General features: G+C 40.8%; 1 protein-coding gene across 8 annotated transcripts in view; it reads left to right on the top strand.

Annotated features, from left to right (window-relative positions):
• Nucleotides 1-21,595, top strand: part of CNTN6 (contactin 6) — a 180,722-nt gene extending 159,127 nt beyond the window's left edge. For 5 of the 8 annotated variants that reach the window (XM_053378161.1, XM_053378160.1, XM_053378162.1 and 2 more), the window contains 7 exons: nt 819-889; nt 5,385-5,619; nt 5,957-6,072; nt 8,029-8,215; nt 13,614-13,726; nt 18,354-18,522; nt 21,015-21,595. In XM_053378161.1, coding sequence (XP_053234136.1) covers nt 819-889; nt 5,385-5,619; nt 5,957-6,072; nt 8,029-8,215; nt 13,614-13,726; nt 18,354-18,522; nt 21,015-21,106 — 983 coding nt within the window. In that variant the 3' untranslated portion in view covers nt 21,107-21,595. Of the gene's footprint in view, nt 1-818; nt 890-5,384; nt 5,620-5,956; nt 6,073-8,028; nt 8,216-10,421; nt 10,455-13,613; nt 13,727-18,353; nt 18,523-21,014 lie in introns of those variants that run through there. The other 3 variants (XM_053378163.1, XR_008329092.1, XM_053378166.1) reach the window with 3 other exon arrangements.
• Nucleotides 21,596-21,937: the final 342 nt, after the last annotated feature.

Below are 21,937 nucleotides of genomic sequence, written 5' to 3'. Positions count from 1 at the left end.
AACCGTAAATTTTCATCTGCTTCTCAACTATGACCCAGTTGAGGCTTTGTTGAGCAGTAGTATAAATTTCTTTCCCATGCAAATACAGTAAATACTGAACTCATTTAACACAAGCACTAATTGAGCATTAACTGGTTCATGGAACAGTGGAATGTTAGTTGAGCTTGGCTTGAAAGTCTCCTTTTAATTCTTCATTTAGTTAACCACCCCATTTCCCTTTCCTTCTTAAACTTTTGCAGATCTAACACAAATCAATTGAAGTGAACGGCAGCAATGAAAAAGGATAATGGCTGCCCCCCCCATTCCCAAAATAATGTGTTATTTTCATGAATATGGCATATCTGAAAATAAAATAACAAAACAAGAAGTCAACGACCCTGTGTAGATTTCTAGTTGAGTCTATTATGGTCAGCCTACTACTAATTTAAAGTACTTAGTGGCTTACCACATAGATTGTTCCTGTGGCATTGCACATATCTAAGCCACTGCCAGCTTATCTCAAGATCCACTGTAATGAGATGATCTATACAGGCACATTAGTTTTATCCCTATAGAATCCACTCCCCAAATGTTGAGGGAACGCATAGCCCAATTGAGAACTTATCTGTAGTTCAGCCATGGTCAGTTTTGGAACTTATCTGCATTGGTCCAGAGAGCAATGGAACCATTGCCAACCATGATACTAAACCTTGCTATGGACTTTGGATCTCATGTATTGATTTCTATTTTCATATGGTCATTCAAAGAAGGATTTACAAAAGAACACCTTTTTAATTTTGCAAATTTGTGATGTTTTGGTTTTTGCTTTACCCTCCTAGTTCCTACAGCGGCACCAGCAAATGTGAGTGGAGGTGGAGGAAGCCGGTCTGAGCTCGTCATAACATGGGAGGTAATTTGTAAATCAGCCTCAGCTCTTCAATATAATGAAGGGAGATTACAATACAGGTGTAGCAGGTTTGTTGCACCACTGGTAGCAATTTAGAGAAGTAAACTGTGAGCAGCATGTTATAAAGATGTTTAGAAGTCATCAGTAGCCCTCTTATCATCATCATGCAGAAGGCAGCTTAACACTCTAATCTGTTTGGGTATTTTGCACATTAAACATTCCACACAGTTTTGTTTGCATGTCTCTTGCTGTTGTTTTCTCCCATTTGGAATATTATGCTGCCAAGGCATACCCTGTCATGCATAAAAGGAGACATGGCCTTTCAGTATCAAATACCACTCAGTGTATGTTTAGAAGGCAAAATCAAATACCCAAAGGATAATTCATGCTGAAGGAAATAAGTTCAGTTGAAATCACTGAGACGTAGTTCCAACTAAGAGTGGCTTTGGAGGTAACTGGAGAAGTTCCCAAACCAAATGCACAATCACTTTTGCAGTCCAGAGGTGGATCTCCTTTTAATGTTCAAATGGGAATTGTCACAGACTATACCTAGGATGTGAGTACGTCCCTTGAGCAAGTTTCACTTAAAACATTACAAGGTACATGAATTACTGTTCACTTGGCCCAAAGCTGGTGTGACTATATGCATGCATGCATGTCTTTTATTTATTTATTTATAGGATTTCTCACCTGCCCTTTCTTACCCAGGGTGGGTTACAACAACGTAATACACAATTATACAAAATAAGATAAAGTGGTTGCCATTATACAGTGAGTAACGCCATTCCATATTGAGCAGAATAGTGTTCCTTGAACAAAACAGGTTTATAAAATTATGTGTGGCGTAGGGAAATGGATAAGGTTAAGTTTTTACCGAGAATCCAGGGTTGTGTGTGAAGACCCCCAAGACCTCCCAAAGAAAGACACAGTTGACACCAATATTAGTTTAAGGTTATTGGCATAGTTTTGTCCACAACTTTATGGATTACAGAATGTGAGTGGTTTGCTTAGGCCTTGGTTTAACTAGCTGCACCTGCACCTTCACCTCCAGCAGGGCATCACTGACAACTGGACACTGGCAGAAGTCAGTAAGGGTAAACAGACTGGGGGAGCATTGGTCTTACCACAGAGGCAACCTCACCCCAAAAGCTCCCTGGTGCTCCGGCGTGGCCCTAACCCCTGGAAGGGGATCAGACAAAAGCATGGTGAGCACCTGGATTCCTTTAACGGAATACGCTATCACACAACAACCTCCCCTCAACTCCACATTGAACCACATTGACAATCTCCCCTCAACTCCACATTGAACCAATGCCTAACCACCAAACCTTACAAAGTTGTGATGATTTGTTACGTGGCAGGCGAAACCCAAGTGGCACCAGCCAATCAGCCAAATGGAAAAATTCCTACCAGGCCCCTGTCCCAAAAACAGATGACCCACGACAGCATAGCAAGGTCATAATGAACCCTAAATATAGGGTGGGAGGGCGGGTGATCCGATGCATGAGGAGAAAAGAAGAAGCTCAACGCAACATGCAGCGGTACATATAGGTCCCTCGGTTGATGCATGAAATGATCCCATTGGCCAGAATTACCCCAGCAACCGAGGGACCACCAATCGGGTTGTTGTGGCTATCCAATCACTCCCACCCACAACAGCAGTGAGGTCAGTCTGATGATCTCACCACAACGCGTGCTGTCTGGGAGGAGGACACGATTTATCACGTAAGTTTGAATGGTGGGAGATTTTCTATATAGACAAATGAAAGTACTTCTTCAAACGGCACATAACTAAACTATAGATGTCAAAATGGCAAGATGATCAACATGGATGGCTTTAAAAGGGGATTTAACCAAATTAACTGAGGCGAGGATCACCAGTGGCTACTAGTCATGCTCATGGTTTGTGTGTGAATACCAGTTGCTGGGGAACACAAGACAGGATAGTCCTGTAGCCATCATGTTCTGGCTATGGGAACATCATAACCCTCTGGTTGCTTCTGAAATAAGATGGTGGCCTAGGCATACCTCTGAGGTGATTCAGTAGGGCTCTCCTTATGTCAAGTTTTTTAAGCCAGAAAATTGACTACACTAAATATAGTAAAAGGAGATGATAAATATTTGAGTTTCCAACCTAAGAGGCTCTTTCTGCAAGTATTTTCCCCCAAAGTTAAAGAAAAAGAACACTCTTCATTGCAAAATGTGTAAGTTGGCACAAATAAAGTGACACACTTTATCTGTTCGTAGTTCACTTATGCTGCCCTCACTCTCGGAATTTACTTTACAAAGATGGGTATGGCAAGAATCCAGTGCATCATTTAAGCTATGTTCTTTTAACAAACATCTGCATTACACCCCACTTTCTGAGAGAAAATGTTTCTCTGTCAGCATGTGACAGGGAACATGTAAAATGTGCTAGTCCTTTATTCCCATTGACTTGACAACTGACAGTTGCTTTCTGTGCATCACTCCAGAAAAAGAGACCAGGAACAAAGAGAGTATTTTGACTTATTAGGGAGAGAAAGGAAAAGAGCTTAGGCAGGAAGATGGACTTTTGGGGTTTCAGAAAGATTTCCAGAAATGACAAAAAAGACCTCTCTCTTTAGCATTCAATAACTTTGTACCTTTCGGTTTAAAGGAATATGAATACCGAAAAATTGTGCCACATTATAAATTATGGGTTTTTAAAAAAAAATATTTCCCAGAGTACACTGCAGCATTTCTTTTATCATATTTCTCTAACTGCTTTATGCTAGAAAAGTGACTCAGATGCAAGTTTCAAAAATGCTGCACATTGGATTTTAACACTTGAGTTTTTATTTTGCAAAACAGAACACCATAATTCTGCTTTACTGAGATTAATTGATCAACCAGCCAGGATAAATTCAGTATTACAGGAGCATCTCCCCAAAATTAAATAATCCAGCAAGTAGTATGAGACATTAGGTAGATGGGCAGATGATAGATATGCAGATTTCCTGTCTCTCTAATATCAATCACAGCTATATATTGAAAGTCTGAACAAAGAACAGCAGCAAAAAACCACAAAGGCGTGATTACTTTTCTGGTATGTCCAGTAAATAAATAAATATTACTGCTGTATACCCACTTCTTGTCACAAGGGTAAGCAGTGAATGCTAAAAGCAATTAAAAACAAAACAAAACATTCTATCTATGCTATGAACAAAACATTCTATCTTTAGGTACTTCCATCCATATCCAATTCTCAATGGCATAGTATTGGTACTTTCTTACTGTGATAATCCAATCTCAGTGCTTTATTGTATCATTGTATATTGATCCCCATGAACATACCTTCGTATTCCGCAGTGTCTATATGAACCCTAAAGCTGATTAGTTCCTCTAATTTATTTTGGGATTCACCAATTTAGTTGGCTTTTAATGTTCTTCCTCTACCTTTGAAGCAGTGGTTCCTTTGACGTGATTATGGGTATGATAGAATCATAGAATCATAGAGTTGGAAGAGACCACAAGGGCCATCGAGTCCAACCCCCTGCCAAGCAGGACACCATCAGAGCACTCCTGACATATGGTTGTCAAGCCTCTGCTTAAAGACCTCCAAAGAAGGAGACTCCACCACACTCCTTGGCAGCAAATTCCACTGTCGAACAGCTTACTGTCAGGAAGTTCTTCTGATGTTTTACTAAAGAGCACAGATGAAGCCTTAATGGCTCCAATATTCCACCACTATTTCTTTTTCCATAAAGTATGTATAAGGAAAAGGATGCCCTCATGAAAATAATATCAACATAGTCACCAGTGCATATTTTGTCCATTTGGTTTATTAAGAGAAATATTGCTTTGGCCATACTTACAGATGAAAACATGGCAATGTTGAAATTATAGAATGTTGAAACTACAAAAAAAAAATACTGGTTATATTCTTATGACACACACTAAACTTACATGTACATCTTGGGGCACTATGATCTGGGAAATGGCAATGGGAAAATGATTAACCCTTTCCCCAGATCTGCCAATTTGGACCGCATTCCCATGTGAGCTTTTAGTAAAATAGAAATACTAGGAGGTCCATTCATGAATCTAGTGTGCCTCATGTAGCATGGCCCAAAGTTGCATTCACCAAGTTGGTGTACACTTATATAGCAATAGTCACTTCCATTCTGTTGTAATTCTTTAAAAATTAGCAATTCAGCACTCCAAAGTGTGTGTAGGATGGTGGAAAATCAAAAGCAAACTAAGATGATAATGAAATGAGTCTAATTTTTAAAATGTAGTGCATGCTTTTAATGCTGCTGATTAGGTCTTTTGTTTCTAAATTGATTGCCTCAATTGATTTATTTTTATTGTTATTTTCAATATTACATTGACTGATGGAGCAAACATTATTATCTTCTTGGAAGCACAGTCAACCAAATCAATACAACTAAAATATACTGATAGAGAGAAGATTCAATTAAAACAGCATATACAGTGCTTGCAAGTGGTTATTGATTGATTTTTATGCCTCTTGCAGTCAGTTCCTGAGGAACTACAATACGGGGAAGGTTTTGGCTACATTATTATGTTCCGGCCTCTGGGCTCTGCAAGCTGGACAAAGGCAGTGGTTGCCTCAGTGGAGGCATCCAAATACATCTATAGAAATGAAAGCATCACACCCTTATTCCCTTTTGAAGTGAAAGTGGGAGTCTTCAATCATGAAGGAGTAGGCACAATGAGCCCAATATATATTGTGTACTCTGGAGAAGACGGTAAGCAAAATCATCCATGTCTTACCATTTATGACATTGTTGGGTCTTCTTACTTTGGTGTAACTGATCTCTGAACCAAATTGTGAAGCGTTTGACATCACATCCTAGACCATGGCATGGATGCATTGCTGTGCAATAATGTCATGGTGGTTCAATAGCTAAATTCACTACATCATAAGAAGTTGGTTGCCACAGGAAGTCTTTAGTTGTGAGAGATCAGTCTTTTCATGATTTCTGCAGATTTATAACCCCTTCTGTTTATTTTTCATTATAACAACTTGGTATTACATTGTGGTCTCTAAAATGTGTGTTTTCTGTGCCACTATTGCTCTCCCAGAGCCACAGATAGCACCAACTGGAACCATTGTACAAAGTTTCTCAGCCTCAGAAATAGAAGTCTCTTGGAATCCTGTTGTGTGGAACAGACATACTGGAAGGGTTCTTGGCTATGAGGTGGGACACTTCATATTAGATTTTTGTAGTCAAATATAGCTGGTTCATTCATCTATAGATATATACTACCTTACCCTTCTGTTCCTTTTTATTTTTGCCCCACAGTTCCCTAGGTTCTACTGTAACCTTTTCTGTTCACTTGCTGTATGCCAACATTTCACGTCCATTCTTTCTTGTCCCTCTCTGATCAAGCTCCACTTTTAACTGGCATTTTCCAGATTTTCAAGATTGTTTCATCCCATTATTTGACTCCTCCTTTCCAACACACCATCTTCTCTGCTATTTCATTAATAGCCTTTCTGGTTTCCTGCCTCCTGAGCATCAGCATTCTTGCAACACAACTTTTCAACCTCAACCTCTCCTGCTTTTGTGTACATATCCTCTAGTCCAATGCCTTGCATGTGGTTATTTGCAGACAGACTGATCTCCTTTCAACTTTGAATAAGATTCTGGGGTTGTTGTTTTTTAGACAAACTCACCCTGTGCAATTAGAATCTCTGTAAATATTCCATGGGGACGCGGGTGGTGCGGTGGGTTAAACCACAGAGCCTAGGACTTGCCAATCAGAAGATCGGTGGTTCGAATCCCCGCGACAGGGTGAGCCCCTGTTGCTTGGTCCCTGCTCCTGCCAACCTAGCATGTCAATGTGCAAGTAGATAAATAGGTACCACTCCAGCGGGAAGGTAAACGGCGTTTCCGTGTGCTGCTCTGGTTTTGCCAGACCAGAAGCAGCTTAGTCATGCTGGCCACATGACCCGGAAGATGTACGCCAGCTCCCTCGGCCAATAAAGCGAGATGAGCACCGCAACCCCAGAGTCAGCCATGACTGGACCAAATGGTCAGGGGTCCCTTTACCTTTACCTTTAAATATTCCATGATTCACTGGAGGGCAGCTTACAGATTGGCAATGGGAGGTAGCAAATTGCACTGTCTGTGCATTCTACTATCTCAAACCAGATAAACAATTTTCTTTCTTAGATTCCTTCCTTTAATAGCTTTTAATAGCTATGGGTTGCACCCAATGTTGTCGTAGCACTCATGGAATTATTACCCTCTCTCTTGTATCCCCATTCCCCCCATCCCAAGGCGGGGGGAGCTGTTCTGCAGGGTTTGTGGAAAGATAGTTTGCAGTTTTGCAAACCTTGACTTCGCACACAAAAAGGGCCCAAAAGGTCCAATTTCTGTTCTTATCCTGAAGCAAAGTTCTTAACCTGAAGCACTATTTCTGGGTTTGCCGAGTCTGTAACTGGAAGCATATGTAACCCGAGGTACCACTGTAGTAGTGAATGGGCTCTCCATGCAGGAGGTCCCAAGTTCAATCCCTGGCATCTCCAGGTAGGATTGGGAGGTATTCTTGTCTAAAGTCCTAGAGAGGTGCTGTCAGGGTCTCCCTCAGTATAAGGCAGCTTCCTATGTTCCCAAGCCTGCTGAAACCTCCTCTTGTGTGGGGATGGTGCCACTGTAACTACATTTGCTGCTGAACCTCAGAGTGGATGGTCTAGTTCAGAAAGCACATGCTCTTCCACATCAAACAACTGTTAGAGCTCAAAGGGAGGCCTAAGTCAATAGTTATTGAATTGTAACTACATGGGCAAGAAACATAATAATTAAGATCTCTCTAGGAATCCTCTTTCATTTCATTTCTTTTTCCTTTTTCCTTCATGGTTTAATTATAGATCGACAAGCTCTTAAGCATTACTCACCTTATCAAAGTTTCCCCTTTGGATAGCTATAAAAGCAAAGGAGTCCTAATTTGTTTATGTGTAGGTTTTTCCCCCCCTGGTTTGTATTCAGGATGCAAGAAATGCTATAAATATTCATGCCTGCTTTTATATCCTGACAGCTTCAATTACAAAATCAGCTGTCCCTCTTGAAGCATTACTTGTCTACTTGTCTTCTTTCCAATCAAGGTTGTAATTGGAGAAAAAGCAATGAACCCTTGCTCTTAAACTTTAGGTCTTGTACTGGACGGACGACTCAAAGGATTCTGCAACTGGCAAAGTCAGAGTCAACGGCAACATCACGGCCAAAAATATCACCAGCCTCAGGGCCAATACAATGTATTTTGCCACAGTGAGGGCTTTCAACACAGCTGGGACTGGACCATCCAGTGTCCCAGTTAACGTCACTACAAAAAAAGCACGTGAGTATCTTAAACAGCCAATGACTTTTTTAAAAAAGCACAAGTGCACTTGGCTCACAGTAACCTGCTGCAGCACAACTTTGCCTAGTAGAAAAGCATCATAAAGTTCCACAACTAGTATGTCTGTCCTATATTTCAAAAGGAAGTGATGATATTGGATGCTGAACTACAATAACTGATAAAGTTGCCACCTTTTTTAAAAAAAAATGCAGTGCTTAAGTACTGCATGGGTATTGGAAATATGTCTGTGTGTTACTAAATGAAAAGTCCTCCCCTTCATTCAGAGACTGATTGGGCACCCAGCTTTCCCAACACGATTAAAGCAATAATTGCAAGCAGTACACAAGTCAGTTCACTTCACCACATGAAGTAAACCATGCAATTCACAAAATTTCAAAGGGATTAATGTGGGTCACCATGAAGTGCCCAGCCCACCATATTTCTTTGCTGCCCAAGTGCTATCCTTCCTTCCTGGTAGTACAGGCAGCTGTGCAAGGCAGACCCCTAAGAAAGCAACATCTTGGATTAGGAGACAACCAACTCAGATGGAAATGGCAGGCACCTCTGTCTGTTTCGAATCTTGGACTAATTTTCAACAGCTCCTGTCTAGGAAATGAGTTGCCACAGGTCTGCAGTTTCTCTACAGGAATTATTGCAAAAGCTCTCTACAGATGCACCTCTGGGGAGGTGGGGGACTGATTGTATCATGAGCTGTACTTTTCGAAAGCATGGGCCAGAATACTCTTCCATTCTTCTCTTGCACAACTCTCATTGAGGGCTACCTTGTGTTACAAAATTCCTGCATGGAAGATATGTGCACTTAATAGCAGCAGCAGACTAGGGGTCTCATAATACAACACCAACATTCGGCACACACACCCTGCTTCTCATGCTCCATTCTCAATACTAATTGCAGCATCCTCTGTGGTGCCCCCCAATGCTCAGCACCCAGTGTGAACAAACTGGTCGTGCTCCTCTAAATCCACCTCTGCTAACAGTAAGCAGTTCTAAATCAATGAATTAAGTCCAGTCCTTTTAATAGAATCTAGTACAGGGGTCAGCAACCTTTTTCAGCCATGGGCCTGTCCACCGTCCCTCAGACCATGTGGTGGGCTGGACTATATTTTGGGAAAAAAATATGAACGAATACCTATGCCCCACAAATAACCCAGAGGTGCATTTTAAATAAAAGCACACATTCTACTCATGTAAAAACACCAGGCAGGCCCCACAAATAACCCAGAGATGCATTTTAAATAAAAGGACACATTCTACTCATGTAAAAACATGCTGATTCCTGGGCCGTCCATGGGCCAGATTGAGAAGGCGATTGGGCCGCATCCAGCCCACGGGCCTTAGGTTGCCTACCCATGATCTAGTATGTGTATCATTTGATGGATTTTGTTACTTGATTGGGAAATACTCCTTTTGTCATTTTGAAGGCTTGATCACATTTACAGCTGGAATTTCTACTAACCTTCAGTTGAACAAGGTGCATGTAACATTAGAAATTTCAGCACCTTAAGAATAGCAGGAAAAAGAAAAGGGTGAGGATATGAGATGGTCCTTTTGTTTGTTCTTCCTTTCCATTGTTAAAAATGGAGGAAAATAACATTTTGGCTCAATGAGCGTGGCTGCTTCATTATAGCACTACTGCAGAAATTCTATAGTTCATCAAAGGGTTAGAAGTGTTCCACACTCATTCATTTCAATAGGCCTTTGTGCACCTGAATGCTGGATTGTTTTTATGGGGTTTAATGAGTATATATCTGTTTTCAGTTTCTCCCAGTAGTGCCAGACAAAAGCCTGGTACAATCTGTAACTTCAAAATAGTGTGGAAAGAGAATATCCTAGCAGCCAAGAAGAATCACATCACAACTGAACTGTGATGTATTGTGAGGAGTCTAAACTGACATACCTTAAAATTCCAGAGGAAAAATTAGAATATGGTGTAAATATTCCCTCAGTTTCCCTCTTTGATTAAGCATCATTGGAAATGCATGAGAGCTGGAATGGTGTTCATAGTCCTCTGTGAAAATATCTCAATGTTCTCCACCTATCTTCCATTGATTTGATGAGCCTACTATTCATCCTTCTCATTCAAAATCACCTTGGGCTTACGAGAAATAGTGAGTCCCCAGTAATACCTTTTAATTAACTGGAACATCACCTTGCCCTTTTTCGTTTAACTCTTTCTCCTTTTTAGGTTACGTATGGAGAGGTGGCCACTAATGCACAGGTAAAGGGTGTTTTGTGGTTATTCATTTTTAATGCATGCAGAATCCTTATAAACACTCTTCTGCATAGTGCACATCAAAGAGGGAGTGGACGGGATGAGGACTTCAAACACTTTCCATATCTTACACTCAGTGATAGAAGAGAATATAGAATTTGGGTGGAGGAAGTATCATAAAAATGGGGGGAAACAACAAATCCATAAAATGGGTGGGATTCAGAGTCTCCATGAGCAAATGCTGCTTCTGGGGTGCTTCAACAGAGGAATGTAGGAGGTATAAGTGATTTTTCATTGATTCTTTCTTCCCCCTGCAGCCCCCTGTATGTCCAGAAAAACTGTTCTGTGGGGTTGGAGGATACTCTGGAACAGTGTGGGAGGTGATACCCTCCTCCCTGGCCCAGCCCTATCATTGGCAGAATGAGATGGCCACCTCAGGAAACTGAATTTGACATCAGGAAAGGGCAAGAAATTGTGATTTTTACATTTATTATTATTATATTCTCACTCCCAGATGCAACCCATTGCATTTTAGCAAGGCCATGGAAGTGAGAATCAGACCAAAAAACATCAAACTATTAACAACAACAACAACAACAACAACAACAACAACAACAACACAACTAATGGATTTTACTTGTGGACTAACTTGCATAGTAAAGTGAACTATGGATTGTTTCGATTTCACCTTTTCTAGCTTTATATTTTTAAACTGCATCCTAAACACACTTGCTAGTAAATCAGCCTACTGAACACAGCAGGACTTGCTTTTTAGGAAGCATGCATAGGATTGTGCTGTTAGTCTTTCACAGGTGTATGAAGTGTACCTCTCATACAAGATGGTACCTGAAATTGCAGAAGACTCATTAACAAGGTCATCTGTTGCATCACAATCCTTCTATTGGATAGTTAAGTTCAGTATAACATAGTAGAATGTAATATAGTCCTCTCCAGAAAGAACTATATCCTCACATGTTCATGGATGCATTGATGGGAGAGATGTGTGGGAATGGGACAATGTGGACCATCTGCTAATCTCCATGCAGTCTGATCTTCTTCCTGTTTTTTGAATTGCATATTCAGCAGGGAGAACCTACACACCTCTAGCTGAATACACAATTAAGGTTCATCTGCACAATTTGGATTCCAAATTACATGGAGAACACCTGAATGCATATAGGTGGGCAGGCCCTCCACCAAATGCAAGGAAGTTGGGAGGGTGGAGCTGGAATGGATGGAGGGAAATTTCTGAAGAGGACTTAATGAAATAAAATCAGGCATCTTGAGGGAAGCTTGTCATTGGCTTAAATGCCAGCTATAGAAGGCTCAAATAAGTATCCTTCCACACAGTTCTATCTTCCTACTTCACAGAACTATGATGTGTGGGAATGTGCACCATATAACTTTGGAGATAGTAAGAAATCTGGTTATACTTTGTATATTTTTTTCCAGCTGTGAACTTGTGGTCAGTCTTTATATGAACAAAAAGAAACTGTTTCAATTACCTTTAATCATTTGCTTAGTTGTTTCTCATCAAAACTCTTCTGTGTCTTTTTAAATAAAATCAGATCAGAGCTAAGAAATATGTCTAGAATTTTCCAACTATCTTTGTGAAATAAATATTTATGGAGTAAGATATATTTATGCCTTTCCACTTACGCAGGCATGTACTGTAGATAATATATTTCACTAGTTGGCAGTGGCTACCCAGTAAGAATCTAGTCTCGGTACTTCTTGAATCAAGACCCCAAGAAATGGCACACACAGGGCATTCAAAGCTTGAGGGATTTTTTTTTTTACCAGAATCAGGCCTGGAAATGAGCAACGGGTGCTCAAAGGACTAAACAAGCCCCTCTCCATTTCTGTTGAAGTCTGACCTGAAGAAGAGTTCCTGGTTTCAAATCATCTGTTCCAGATGCCTCCACTGTCCATACCACCCTACTAGTTTTCCCTGAAAACCAACAACCCTGCCCTGCGCCCACCCACAACAGGCACTTCTGTTCACTAGAGATGGGAGAAGATTTTGGTTTCCTCCACAATTTGTAGCAAGCCTGCATGGTTTATAGCCCACCAATCATGCTCAGATTGAAACATGGACACGCAGTTTAGATCACATGTGTACAACCTTTCCAGGCATGATTTGTTCCAGCTTGCTTTCTCTCCCCCCCCCTTTTTATTTTTTTAGTGAGGTGGTTTAATTGACTCCTCTTATCTGTTCTTTCTAAAAGACATTCCTTGAGAAAAAGATGACAACCTCCATATACCTATGGGGGTGGCCACCTTCCCTCCCTCCACATACGGCACCCCTGAAAATCAACCAGGGACACTGTACAGAAAAAGAAAGGGTACCCATATAGCATAGCTGTCAACTTTTCCCTTTTCTTGCGAGGAATCCTATTTGGAATAAGGGAAGAGAGCCAGTGTGGTGTAGTGGTTAAGAGCGGTAGACTCGTAATCTGGAGAACCGGGTTCGTGTCTCCGCTCCTCCACATGCAGCTGCTGGGTGACCTTGGGTTAGTCACACTTCTCTGAAGTCTCTCAGCCCGACTCACCTCACAGAGTGTTTGTTATGGGGGAGGAAGGGAAAGGAGAATGTTAGCCGCTTTGAGACTCCTTTGGGTAGTGATAAAGCAGGATATCAAATCCAGACTCCTCCTCCTTAAAAAAAAGGGAAACGTTGACAGCTATGCTACATAGGTATATGAGGGTTGGCATTTATTTCACTATACAATTCCCAGGACGGGGAAGCGCATCATAACATATTGCCACTTGCGGGGTTTTATGAGTCAAATGTTTTTGGTGAGTGTGGCAAGCATCACATTCCCTAGCTGGTTTGAGCTACATGGTACATTCCAGGCCAATGATTGTGGAATTGCACTTTTAATGAAATATCTTGCCAGCATCTGGGTGCAAAAGCATACAGCTAACCAGATTGTGGGCTCTATTAATAATGTAATTTGTTAATACAGTTTTTTGCTCAGTTGGTTCTGTTCTTCCCCGCCTGTTATGAATAGAATTTGCTTCACATAGGAAAGGCGATTGCAATTAGAGTCTTTAAATAGTTACTTTGAGTTTGAATCAGTCATATCTGAGTACTTTTCATGTTAACAGTTTGTGCAGCTTCTGTCTGGAAATGATGCATATTGTCCTTATCTTTTATTAAAGCCCCAAGTCAACGCCCAGCCAACATTGCCTGGAAACTGACAAATTCGAAGATATGCTTGAACTGGGAGCATGTGAAAACTATGGAAAATGAGTCTGAAGTACTAGGCTACAAAGTAAGTATGTTAAACATAGGAACTCCTGTGAGTGGCTGTATTTTAAGTAAAATATTGCTATTTTTTATTTGGATCTAAAAAGCAATTATATTCCTTCATCAGCTTATTAAGTGAAATGTATTCAAGTACTGAGCATGTGCCATGTTTGATGGGCACTCAGATAATAAAAGTGGACTATCCTGAGATCCCAGAGAATCTAGATAAGTGACTCTGTAGTCAGTGCAGAAAACTGTTTTCACATGAGACATAAGTGGTGAACGCAAATACAAAATGTCAATGAGTCTTACGCAAATCATGCTGCCACAAATGTTGTTATTTTTGAAATGCAAAATATCATTCCAAAGACTATGGTATATGCAGAGGCTTTCACCACAAAGGAGATTACTGACCACAATTTAAATTAAGAACCAAAAGGCTGTTCTTCATCATCACATCTATACATCGAAGTTCAGATAGATATCCTATGTCATCAGTCACATCAGTCGAAGACATAGGTTTCATTGCGGTGAATCTATGAGGCTGTACCAGTTCTCCAGATTGCGGGTTTAATCCACCACTGCTCCATGTAGAAAACTAGAATAGTAAAGGTAAGCTAGAACCCTTTCCCCTGAGAATCTAGTTCTCTACATATATAGGTTTTTTGGGGTTTTGGTTTTTGTTTGTTTGTTTGTATGAAGAAAATACATATGCACCCCACTCTGCCATCTAAGGTTGCAATGAAAACTTGGCAACATCATCATCATCATTATTTATACCCCACCCATCTGGATGGGTTTCCCAAGGAAACACAAGAGGAGTTGTAAATTCCTGATTTTAACTAAAGTTTAGTAGTCCGTGGTTTTATGGATGGTATTTTATATTATTGCATTATTGCATTATGTATTGTATTATGAACCTACATTATGCTATGATTATGCTATGATCCTAAATGGATTAAGAGCAGTCTATAAGAGAATCAGATAAGAAAATCAGTTCAAAATAACAGGATCTTTATCACGTGACTCTTTATCTTGTTAGTCATGTTAGTCAAACTGGGTTGAGAGCCATCAAATATAAGAAGGGAAGAGATCCCTTTATTCTTGTTATCCCTATGCATGATCTGAGCAGAGTGTGCTGAGGAAACATCTGACCAATTTCTCTGTCTCTGATACATGACTATCACCTGCAGTTGCCATGTGGAGATATACTATGGAAAGGGAGGGAATAAGGAAGGGTATAGTTTCTATCTCTGCCTCCTCTCTTGAACTAGATGGACTGGTTATAGGCTCGCTTTGCACATCAGGTTCAACCATGCCTAAGACATGGTCTAATGATCACCTGCAGATTATCAAAGTAACTCCCTCCATGCCACCTACTTCATACCTCCAGCTGTTTCTCCATCCAACATGGCTTAAGCCTTTGTGGTAGCATCTGCTAGCATTGCCTAACCCAATAGAATCATAGAATTGTAGAGTTCGAAGGGACCCTGAGAGTCATGTAATCAAAGCCCTACAATGCAAGAATCTCAACTAAAGCATCCATGGCACATGACCATCCAACCTCTACTTAAAAACCTCTAAGGAAAGAGAGTCCACAGCCTCACAAGAAAGTCTATTCCACTGTTATTACTGTCAGAAAGTTCATCCTGATGTCTAGTCTTCTTTCTTGTAACTTGAAACCATTGGTTCAGGTCCTACCCTCTGGAGCAGAAGAAACAAGCTTGCTCCATCTTCCATGTGACAGCCCTTTAGGTTTTTGAAGATGGCTATCATATCTCCTCTTTCCCAGACAAAAGATACCCAACTTCCTTAACAATTTCTCCTAAGTTTGGTTTTCAGATGCTTGATCATCTTGATTGCCCTCCTCTACACATGTTCCAGCTTGTCCATATTCTTAAATTGTAGCACCCCAAATTGGACACACTACTCCATATGTGCTTTGACCATGGCAGAATAGAGTGGTATTATTACTTCCCTTGATACAAAAACTATACTTCTGTTGATGCAACCTATAATAGCATTAGCTTTTTTTGCTGCATCACACTGTCTACTCTTTTAAGTTAATGGTCTACTAAGACCCCTAGATCCTTTTCAGTAAGTCAGGTGTCTCTCATCTTGTATTTGTGCAGCTGGTTCTTCCTGCCTAAGTTTAGAATCTTGCATTTTTCCCTACTGAAATTAATTTTGTTATTTTGAGCCCTGTTCTCTCATATGTTAAGTTCATATTGAATTCCGATTCTGTATTCTGTGGCATTAACTACCCTGCCCCCTCTGGTTTGGTGTCATCTGCAAATTCATTTAAAGTAGCTACGTGTTCCCTTACTACCTCTTTTCAAATCTTGGGCTGCAGCTTCCTCCTTGCACCGTATATTCTGTTATCACCAGGTTGGGCATTGCTTTCCTTTTGGAAGAAGAGGCAAAGTAGGTGTTGAGCAGTTCCACCTTCTCTCTGTCACCCATTAACATTTCTCCATCTTCTCCATGCAGGGGACCTACTACTTGCTTGTTGTTCCCTCTTGTTTCAAACATAGCTGGATAACCTTTTAATATTATTTTTAACCTCTCTTGCAACACTGACACATTCTGAGTTTTGGCCCACCTGACCTTCTCCCTGCAACTGTTGGCTACTCGTGTATACTATTCCTTCATGATTCCCCTTTCTTCCATCTCTTATACATGTCCTTCTTAAACCTCAGTTTATCTGTAAACTCCTTATGCAGACACAGATGCCTCCCGTTTTTCTTGTTGGAATTGCCTGCATTCTGCTCTCAATAGTTCAGCTTTAAGAAACACTCATCATTTTGGACTTTCTTCTCTTTCAGTATTTCTGACCAAGAAATCTCACCCAGTAGTTCCATTAAGATTTTTGAAATCAGCCTTCTTAAAGTCCAGAATGCATGTCCGACTTCACTCAGCTTTCCCTTGCCTCTGTATAATGCAGTGGTTTTCAAAGGGTGTAGTGTGTCAGGAGAGGATGGCAAGTGCGGTTGGAAGATTCAAGATAATCAAAGAAACATTTAAACATTTCAGTCTAGTATAGTATAAATTTGTTTTTATTTGTAGAATATGGATAGAAACCTTTTCAAAATGAGAGCAAGAGCATCAAGTGATACTACAAGCTCACATCTCTCATTGAGTTTGTATACATACTTAAGGTACATATGTAAGAGATTTGGTTATAATTCTATTTTGGGAATGATTCATGTTTTATACTTTCTGGATGTCCAATTATATTACAAAGTAGTGATGTTCTGTGTTATAAATCAAGCACTGTTGGAGTTGTTTCTTTTGGTTTTCCAATATATTTCTTATCCATTAAAAAAATGGTGTGTCCCAAACAAATTTTTATTCTGAAAGTGTGGCCCACAGGAAAGAAGTTTGAGAACCACAGGTATAATGAAACCAAAGAAGACATGATCACTTCCTCCAAAAGTTTCAAAGTAGTTCCACTTTGTCGATCAGTTTCTCCCTGTTGGTGAGGACCAGGTCCAAGAGAGATCACCCCCTTGTTGTTTATTCCACCTTCCATAAAATGGAATTGTCAGCTAGGCAACTGAGAAATGGTCTGTCACCACATTCCTCTCTACAGGTCAGCTGTGAGATCGTGAGATCAATAGATAGGTTGACTTTGTGCCTGCCTTCTTTAATTCTTAATCACAACATAAAACTGGTTCCCCCATTCTTTCTGACATGGGGCAATAACAAATCTCTACTACTTTGCAAATAGTATTCATGTATCTGGCCCCTTGAAATATATGTATTTAGCTGAGCTGGTGCCAGCTTGAATGAAATATTATTTGGGGGGAAGGTAAGCCCTACCCCACATAATTGATCACAAGATGATCACACACACCATTGATCACACACACCATTTGAATGACAATGGCCATTAACTTTGGGGGAGGGGTGCCCCCTGAAACATTTTATGGGTGGGTTCAAAGGGACCTTGGCCCCTAGGAGTTGGCTCCAATGGAAGGCACTTACAAGGAGGCAAGGAATTCCTGTGACAACGGCTTGGTCCTGCCCAGTAGCAAATGGTGCAGGCAAAGCTGCATTGCTTACCTGACTTCTCAACACTGCACTCCACTGCCAGTTACTAAGAGGGATGAAGTGGCGGAGAGCATCAGATTGGTGTAGCATTGGCAAACCAGGTAAGCAGATTTGCTCTGCCCGCACAGCCCATCTGGCTGCTACTGATTTAGCCATTGGAAAGCTCTGAGCAGGAAGGAAATAAGTGCATTTAACTCTCATGGCTACAGCTCAATGGAAATCACACTTTATGCAAATGTGTCCACAACGGCAACTTTTTACATTGTGGAACCCCTTGGGCTGCTTTAAGGAACCCCAGAAGCTCCAAGGAACACAGCGAGAAGTGCTGGATTATAAGGTTGAAGATGTGCCGCTGCATGAAAGACAGGGAGGCATTGTGAACATATCCGTGCACCTCTTCAGATTCCACATGGGGAATCTCCATAGGGATTTCTTGTAAGCAACTGGAGCGGTCTGTGTTTTTGCTGAATGTGCCCACAGGGTGCTTGAAAATACGCTGCAGAAATGTTTGAGAACACAACCCACCATGCGGAGAAGCCTTAACAAAAGCAAGCGGCAATAATATGACAGGTCCTGCCCTTCTCTTGTTTTATATTTAGATTCTGTATAGGCAAAACCGACAAAGCACCACTCATATATTGGAGACAAACAGTACATCCGCTGAGCTGCTGGTACCTTTCGAAGAAGATTATCTCGTAGAAATAAGAACTGTGAGCGATGGAGGGGAAGGGAGCAGCAGTGAGGAAATTAGGATTCCAACCATGTCCAGTGAGTTACCTCACCCCCCCTTCCCCAACACTGTTGCTGTGGTCCCTTGACTGCTGGGAAGAACTAAAGCTGGATAGACCTTTGACACTAACTTGATATTATGGTACCAGGTAAACCTGGGAACAGTCTCTTACGTGCCTGGTTGGGAAAAAGGAAAACCAATTAACATGAGGGGGGAAATGCAGCAGAATTTTCAGGGGGCTGCGGATCTGCGGCTTGCTGATTTAAGTGGAGGCTGCAGCTGTGTAGAAATCAGTTACTGGGTCGGGTTGAAATTAAACTCTTCAGCATAATAATCCTCATTATTTACTATTTTAAAGGTTCCTAAAATATACTGAGGACTGTGTATAGGTTTAAACAGCCAGTGTCTCTGCCCACAGGCTCCCAGTTATTTATTTTAACTGAAGGGGAGGGGAGATGGAAGGACGAAGAAACAGTTTGCCTGTTCCTATGCAAAACAAGGGGTTGGTTTCCTCCCCCCACACAATTATAGGCACCTGCACCTGTGAACTAACTGTACTGAAAAAATCTCATGACCTATTCATACCTGCGGCCAGTGCTTTTTTTCTTTAAAAAATGTTTAGGGGGTACTCTCATTTTTCTACTCATATCGAGGCCAAACTTAGATTCACAAAATGTTTAGGGGTATGCGTCCCGTTCCCCCCCCCAAAAAAAAAGCACTGCTTGCGGCCATCAATTTATCAACAGGCATGGGTGAACTGTGGGAACAGGGAGTCGTTCAACCGGAAATGAAACAAAAGGGAGGTGAAAGGAGAAACAATGAGAGGGTATTGCAAAAGATCAAGATGAAATAACATGAACATGGAGACTAGGGGGCAATTCTGTGCAAAAGGGGCAAGAGACAAGAGATAGCAAATGGATGACTTCAAGATTGATAATAGAAAGATAAAAAGCAGAAGAAATGGAAAGAGTGTACAGAAGTGAGATGAGAGCTTAGTTCGTTGAGGTGAAGGAACACCCTTACACAGAGCTTTAGGTAGGGTACATTGCTGTACTAATCAGTACATGTTTCAACCAAAAGCTACTGAAGAGGGCCTTAAGGGGATCTGGGGCAGGGGCAGGATATGGTGCAAAGCATGGGGGCAAATCCAGGTGTCCTCTCCACGTCCTCCCTGCCCTCCAATGATTCTTATATAGTTGTTATTTTAAACCAGCTCTAGTATTCTGGTACTGATGGCTGGTTCTGCCTCCGCATAGGGAATCAGAATGCACAGAGTGCTGGAATAAGGAGATAATACGTTACCAGGGCTGGGAGCTTAGCCGTCATTCTCCACTGCACATCAATGTCATGTCATGCCAAAGTTTATTTCTAGGTGGCATTTCAGCCAAAGAACCACCAAAGTGGCTCACTAAAGTTAAAATGCAAGTATAAAATGTAAGTAAAGGAACGAGAGGCACATTACAAAATGCAAATTCAAAGCAGCGATCTCACTTTGTATGGATTTCTGCTACTTGCCGCATTAAAATATTTGGATGAAGGGCAGATGCAAATGGTCTAATTAAATAAATAATAGAGCATTAAAAGGTTTTTTTTGAAAAAAAATACACAGCATCAGGGGCTCTGAAAACCAATTTCACTATCATAGGAGGCCTGGGGGGGGGGAATGGCCATCCACTAGGAAGAGTAAATAGAAGTTATGAAATGTGCATCTTGAGAAAGTCAGTTGCAAGGGCTAGTTCCCCCCAGGCAGGAGGGATGATGACACATTTCAAGTAACCTGACCACAGACCCTCCAAAGACTTTGGTGGGTGAGCAGTTTCATATGGATAGAGTAAGGTTACAAAGCTGGTGTTGTTCCATCAGGACAAGACTTTGGGGCAGAAATCCAGGTACCTACACAGCTGAATAAACATGAGGGCCCCAAATACTTCAACACCTGGCAAGCATGCTGTAAGCAAAGTGATATACATTTCCAGCTTAAGGGGGGGGGGCTTCCCTTGTAATATAATTAAGTCAAGAATTCAGAATAATCTAATTGCCCCACTGCTTTCCTTGACTGAAATCCAAACACAAAATATTAACTGGTTTGTGGGTTGAATGTCCTAGGTCAGGCACAGGCAAACTCAGCCCTCCAGATGTTTTGGGACTACAACTCCCATGATCCCTAGCTAACAGGACCGTGGTCAGGGATGATGGGAACTGTAGTCCCAAAACAGCTGGAGGGCCGAGTTTGCCGATGCCTGTCCTAGGTACTTTATACTTTATGCATTGTACTGTACAGTTGCAAGTCTTTCACCAATGGTGGAATGAAAGAGAGCAACGAAACAGTGCTTCTCAAAGTGCCGTCATAGTCAACTAATAGTATTAGGCCTCATCCTCCTGAAGAAAAAAAATAATCAAAATGATGGGTGGAGGGAAACATGCAAAGTAAAGCATGGTGATTATTAAGCACATTAAAACCAGCTCTTATCAATAATGCCTCGAGCATGTGAATTTGAGTGTACTTTTCTATCTCTGTTTCTTTTTGCAGGTTTAAGCTCCAGAGGGATGTATACCTGCGGTTCTGAAGATTACATAATGACAACTAAGATTATGATTCTGGTTTATATACTCAGCTCGTGAGTATTTTGTTGAACGGAGCCAACAAGCAGCCATTGGACTTTTGAAAACAAAGCAGCCATTGATGGTCAGAGACTTTCCTCCCTTTCACATATTGGCACCTGTCATATCTGAAAATGGATTCTATTGAGAAAGATAATGAATTGCCCTTTAAAATGTAAATATAATTGATTTCTTTCTCTTTTTTTAAAGCATATTTGCGTTTAAGATGTCCCCAAAATGAACAGAAGAGAGCCAAAATTGTAAAAAAGAAAGAAAGAGAAAGAAAGGTAGTTTGTATTGCAGGGATCTGTTGTGGAAATCCAGTATATCTGTATGAGTTGCAAACGTACAAGATATCTACAACAACAAAACCCAGTGATCAATATGAAAAAGGCTTGCAGTTGTTTGTGATGTATAACATTACCTGATCTGTATTTCTCACTTTGGTCTGTAATGAAACACTGTTTACTGCGTTTTCAGATTTAATAAAAAATATTTCTTTACAATTTTCCCTGTTTTTATCAGTATCTTGGACTAACTGAAGACTTCATTCGTAGCACGTGTATATTCTGATTTAAAATTTAAAATGAAGAAGCCATGCCAAATGAATTAACAAGGATGTTGTTTTCAATGAAATCAGAATATTAAGGATACTGAAGTCCCATAGACATATTCACATAAGGATGGGCTTGTTTTGTTTCTCTGGATTCTACCCGTAGCCTACATTTTGAAAATACAGTTTGAAAACTAGTCATAGTATAGTTGTGAAAGGTGCTCATACAAGATTTTCATCAGATATTTCCATGGATGAGAGGCTAACTGTACTATGGTTGAAGAAGTCCTTCCTTTTGT

The sequence above is a fragment of the Podarcis raffonei genome, chromosome 2 (genome assembly GCF_027172205.1).
Source record: "Podarcis raffonei isolate rPodRaf1 chromosome 2, rPodRaf1.pri, whole genome shotgun sequence".
NCBI classification, from domain to species: Eukaryota; Metazoa; Chordata; class Lepidosauria; order Squamata; family Lacertidae; genus Podarcis; species Podarcis raffonei.
Note: the sequence above shows the minus strand (reverse complement) of the source record. Positions and strands in the feature narration are given on the sequence as shown.